This window comes from Topomyia yanbarensis, chromosome 2, assembly GCF_030247195.1.
Source record: "Topomyia yanbarensis strain Yona2022 chromosome 2, ASM3024719v1, whole genome shotgun sequence".
In the NCBI taxonomy this organism is placed as follows: domain Eukaryota; kingdom Metazoa; phylum Arthropoda; class Insecta; order Diptera; family Culicidae; genus Topomyia; species Topomyia yanbarensis.
The window spans coordinates 22,675,370-22,680,560 of NC_080671.1; the positions used below are offsets into that span (position 1 = coordinate 22,675,370).

Consider the following 5,191-nt stretch of genomic DNA (forward strand, 5'->3'; position numbering starts at 1 on the left):
CACTCTTCGACATCCCACGCATGAAGAAGGAGACTGCAGCAACGCTTCACGGATTGGTAGATTAGTTCGAGAGACACACGAAGATTCTTCACCAGTTGGGAGAACCGACGGATGCCTGGAGCACCATCCTTGAGCATTTATTGTGCACGCGACTACACGATGACTCTCTGAAGGCCTGGGAGGACCACGCATCCACAACGCAGAACCCGAATTTTGCTTGCTTGATCGATTTTCTCCAGCGTAGAACCCGCGTGTTGGAATCGATCTCCGTTAATCACCATCAATCTACAAGTGCGACTAATGACGGTGCGTCCACCAGTCAGTTCCGGAGGCATTCCCTGTTTCGTTTGTCGTCCTGCGCATCCACCGCTAGCCCGTCGTTCAAGTGCCACACGTGCAGCCAATCGCATTCTCTGGCAAGGTGCGGCAAGTTTAATAGTATGTCTGTGAATGATCGGCCGCAATTTGTAAATCTGAAGCGATTGTGCCACAATTGCCTGAGAGGAGATCACATGGTACGTCAATGCCCCTGTGATATGAACTGCAGAAAATGTAACCAGCGCCACCATACTCTTCTGCATACGGGCCAAACCGCCGGCCCAAAGAAGTTCAGCAACGACGCGACTTCTCGTTCAATTAATTCCATCGAGCCTGCTGTCAAGGCTACTTCGTCGTCTACTAACGTAATCTCTGAGCAAACCATTGTTGCTGCTGCTGAAGATGTTTCGATTGTTAGTGCTTCCCTTCAGCAACCTCGTGAAAACGTTTTCTTATTGACTGTCATCGTCAACGTCGTCGATGCTTATGGGCAGCATCACCCTGCACGCGCTTTACTGGACAGCGCATCGCAGCCAAATCTGATCACCAACCGCATGGCTCGTATTCTCCGCTTAAAGAAGCATCCCGTCAACGTTACTGTCCAAGGGGCCGGACAAGTGTCAAAAGTCATTAGCGAATCTGTCTACGCCCAAGTCAGCTCAAGGAAGGAACCTTTCTCTTGTGGTGTTAGCTTCCTCGTAATTGATAAAGTGACGGCCAATCTTCCATCGCATAATGTCTCCATAGCCGAATGGAGAATTCCAAAGGATCTCTTTATCGCGGATCCAACATTCCACAAGAGCCATCCGATCGATATGGTGCTCGGAGCTAAGCATTTTAACTCCTTCTTCCCGAATACCGCACGCATACAATTGCATGGCAATCTCCCACTCCTAGTTGACAGCGTTTTTGGGTGGATCGTTGCGGGTTCGGCTGATTCAATTCTTCCAACACAGAGAGTATCTTCCAGTCCCAGCAGTATCGTAACTGTATCGATGGTTTCCTTGGAAGAAAGTCTGGAGCGTTTTTGGAAAATGGAAGAACTGACAACCAAGGACAACTACTCCATCGAAGAGAGGCGTTGTGAAACCCTCTACCAAGCGACGGTCGCCAGAAACCCCGATGGACGATACATGGTTCGCCTTCCTCGAAAACCTGACTTTGACGATATGCTGGGCGAGTCTAAGGCAAGCGCATTGCGACGATTCGAATATTTGGAGCGACGCTTGGAACGAAACTCCGACCTAAAACTAGAGTACCACCGTTTCATGCAAGAATACCTCGACCTTGGCCATATGCAGCTGACCAAAACAACTGGCGCCGAAAGCTCCAAATCTTTTTACTTACCGCACCATCCTGTCATCAAAGAAGCGAGTTCCACGACGAAAGTTCGTGTTGTGTTCGATGGTTCGGCAAAAACATCTACCGGTTTCTCCCTCAACGATGCCCTCTGTGTTGGTCCAGTAGTTCAAGACGAGCTACTTACCACAATGCTACGGTTTCGCACGTACCCAATTGCTTTAGTCGGTGACATAGCGAAAATGTATCGACAAGTCCTCATGCACCCAGATGATGTTCCACTGCAGCGAATTTTCTGGCGATTTTCCCCCGACCAACCAGTGCAAACCTTCGACTTACTTACCGTTACTTACGGGTTAGCTCCGTCATCATTTTTGGCAACTCGTACACTGCTACAGCTAGCTGACGATGAAGGTCAGTCCTATCCCCTCGGCCGCAGGGCTCTCCGGAAAGGCTTTTACGTCGACGATTTCATCAGCGGGGAGCAATCGATCGAAAAAGCCATCCGCCTACGCGAAGAAATCAGCGAATTACTTGAGAAGGGAGGATTTGTTCTTCGCAAGTGGACTTCCAATCGACTCGAAGTCCTACACGGATTAAACGCCGACCAAATCGGCACTCAATCCCCTCTGGAGTTCACCCCCCACGAAACGGTGAAAGCTCTGGGAATAATTTGGGAACCAGAAGGAGATTTTCTTCGATTCGATTCGCAAGTGCAACACGACGGCAAACCGCCCACCAAACGATCAATTTGATCGTCTATTGCCAAGCTATTTGACCCCATCGGCCTGATTGCGCCCGTTGTTGCGCGGGCCAAAATCATTATGCAGCAGTTGTGGCTACTACCAATTGAGTGGGATGATCCAGTTCCCAAAAATATTCGTGTCAACTGGGAAAAGTATCACAACGAATTGCCGAAAATTACCGCGCACAGAGTAAGTCGCTACGCATTTCTACCCTGTTCCACCATGCAATTGCATACCTTCGCCGACGCGTCCGAACTAGCCTACGGCGCGTGCACCTACGCCCGTTGCCAAGACGAACAAGGAAACGTAAAAATCGAACTTCTTGCCGCCAAGTCCCGTGTTGCTCCGCTAAAACGACTGATTATCGCACGTCTGGAACTCTGCGCTGCAGTTTTGGCCGCTCATCTCCACGATCGAGTCAAACGAGCTCTCGATATTGACGTTTCTGCTTCCATTTTCTGGTCGGATTCTGCTATCGTTCTCCAATGGCTCCAATCATCTCCAAACACATGGCAAACCTTTGTGGGAAATAGAGTTTCGGAAGTGCAGCACTTCACTCGTGGCTATCAGTGGAAGCACGTTGCTGGTATCGAGAATCCCGCCGATTTGGTGTCCCGGGGTATGTCGGTCGACGAGTTCCTGGCTAGCACGTTATGGAAGGAAGGACCGCATTGGCTTCTTCTGCCGGATCGAGAATGGACCAGCTCTAACCCGCCAAGTGTGGCCGAGGAAATTCTAGAAGTTCGACACATCGTAGCTACCGTACAGTCAGTTTCATCAGTCAATGCATTGTTTCTCCGTTGGTCGTCATACACCCGCCTACTACACGTTACAGGCTACTGCCTTCGCTTTCTGTTGAACGCCCACGCCAAGGCCAGAACTCAGCCTCCCCCCAACGCAGAACCTGTTGCGAAATCACTGTCTGTGGAAATACTTACCAAAGCCAAACTTACCCTGATTCGCCTTGCTCAACAAGATGCATTTAGTCCTGAAATAAAAGAGTTGGAAAGGGGGAAACCTATATCAAAACGCTCACATGTACGCCAAATGAGTCCGTTTCTAGACCAGGAGAAAGTGATGAGGGTCGGAGGCCGTCTTAAACTAGCACAGTTACCCTACCAAATGAAACATCCCGCCCTACTACCCAGCTTTCATCCCCTATCACGTTTAATTGCCATGAACTATCATGAAAAAATGCTTCACGCCGGTGGGCGACTGCTATTATCAGCCATGCGCGAAGAGTTTTGGCCACTGCACGGTCGTCGCCTAGCACGTAGCACTGTGCGTAAATGCTTCCGCTGCGCTCGCCTTAATCCAGTGCCTGCTCATCAACACATCGGGCAGCTACCCGTTCACCGAATTATCCCCAGCCGTCCATTCAGTATCGTTGGAGTCGATTACGCTGGCCCGCTGTACCTTAAGCCGATCCACAAACGCGCAGCATCTGCAAAGGCGTACATCTGTTTGTTCGTCTGTTTCGCCACCAAAGCCGTCCACATTGAGCTCGTCAGCGATCTGTCCACTCAGGCTTTCCTATGTGCGCTTCGTCGTTTTATCGCCAGACGTGGTCGCCCAGCACGCATCCACTCAGACAATGGCAAAAACTTTGAAGGAGCTAAAAATGAATTACCGGAATTATTTGCCATGCTTCAAAACTCGGAAGTAAACGAACAGATCGCATCTACCTGTGCTGACGAAGGAATCACTAGGCACTTAGTTCCGCCAAAAGCGCCCCATTTCGGCGGGCTATGGGAAGCTGCCGTTAAAGTAGCTAAAAAGCATCTCCACCGCCAGCTCGGTCCGTCTCGACTGTCATTTGAGGATGTCAGCACTGTGTTCACTCAGATCGAAGCACTGATGAACTCCCGGCCGCTGCTTCCTATGTTGGACGATCCCGATGAATTAGCTGCACTAACACCTGCGCATTTTCTGATCGGAACCAGTATGCTAGCCTTGCCCGACCCAGACCATCGGAACATCCCTGTCAACCGACTGGATCACTACCAGAAACTGCAACTGCACGTCCAAAAATTTTAGTGTCATTGGCGCACCGAATTCCTCCAGGAGCTTCAGAAAGACACCGTGATGTACCAACGAAACGATAGTTTGCTTCCCGGTCGAATGGTTATTGTCGTCGATGAAATGCAGCAGCCAATACGTTGGCCGCTCGCCCGAATCCTGACCACTTCACCCGGCCCGGATGGAATGACACGTGTTGTAACGCTGCGTACTGCTCGGGGAATTATCACCCGCCCAATCACCAAAATTTGCCTGCTGTCTGATCCTGCTACTACTGCAAACGACGAAGAAGATGATCCGCTGGCCACCAACCAACATCCGGCCCAACGATCCGAGGTTCCTGAAAATGAAAATTGAAAAAAAGAAATTGAATTTTGTATACTCACCTAGTTGATAAGTTGAAATTTTTTCTTGTGAATTTTGTTTATTTTGAAATGACATTTCAAGGGGGTGGCAATGTTTAGATTAACCGTACAAATTTAGCGATGTTACTAAAGGGAGCTGATAACGGTGTAGGTTTTACTTTGTAACCCACCTCCTATACGTTAGCCGTGTAGCATTGGCATTTTGCTTCCTATGCATTTCGTCACCTATACATAGATAGTAACAGCTGTAATAGGGAAAAATAAATTCAGTTGATTCCGACCGTCGAACTGTGAACACTACCTGCAAAATAAAAGAAAAGTGGTTAATAAAATTAGTACTTACCGTGTAGTTTTTCGTGGTTCCTGCCCTTCTTCAAAGTGCTGCTTGCTGTTCCATCTGCTGCGGTGTTCAGCTGCTGCTTGTTGCGTTGCTGTCCAAATCGG

General features: G+C 49.3%; 2 protein-coding genes across 2 annotated transcripts; both read left to right on the forward strand.

Moving 5' to 3' along the window:
• The first annotated feature begins 440 nt into the window (after positions 1-440).
• Positions 441-2,372, forward strand: LOC131679351 (uncharacterized). The gene has a single exon (XM_058960065.1). It carries the CDS (start codon positions 441-443, stop codon positions 2,370-2,372), a length of 1,932 nt encoding a protein of 643 aa, XP_058816048.1.
• A 69-nt stretch (positions 2,373-2,441) lies between these two features.
• Positions 2,442-4,400, forward strand: LOC131679352 (uncharacterized). Its single transcript, XM_058960066.1, has one exon. The coding sequence runs from the start codon at positions 2,442-2,444 to the stop codon at positions 4,398-4,400; it is 1,959 nt and encodes a 652-aa protein (XP_058816049.1).
• The last annotated feature ends 791 nt before the right edge of the window (positions 4,401-5,191 follow it).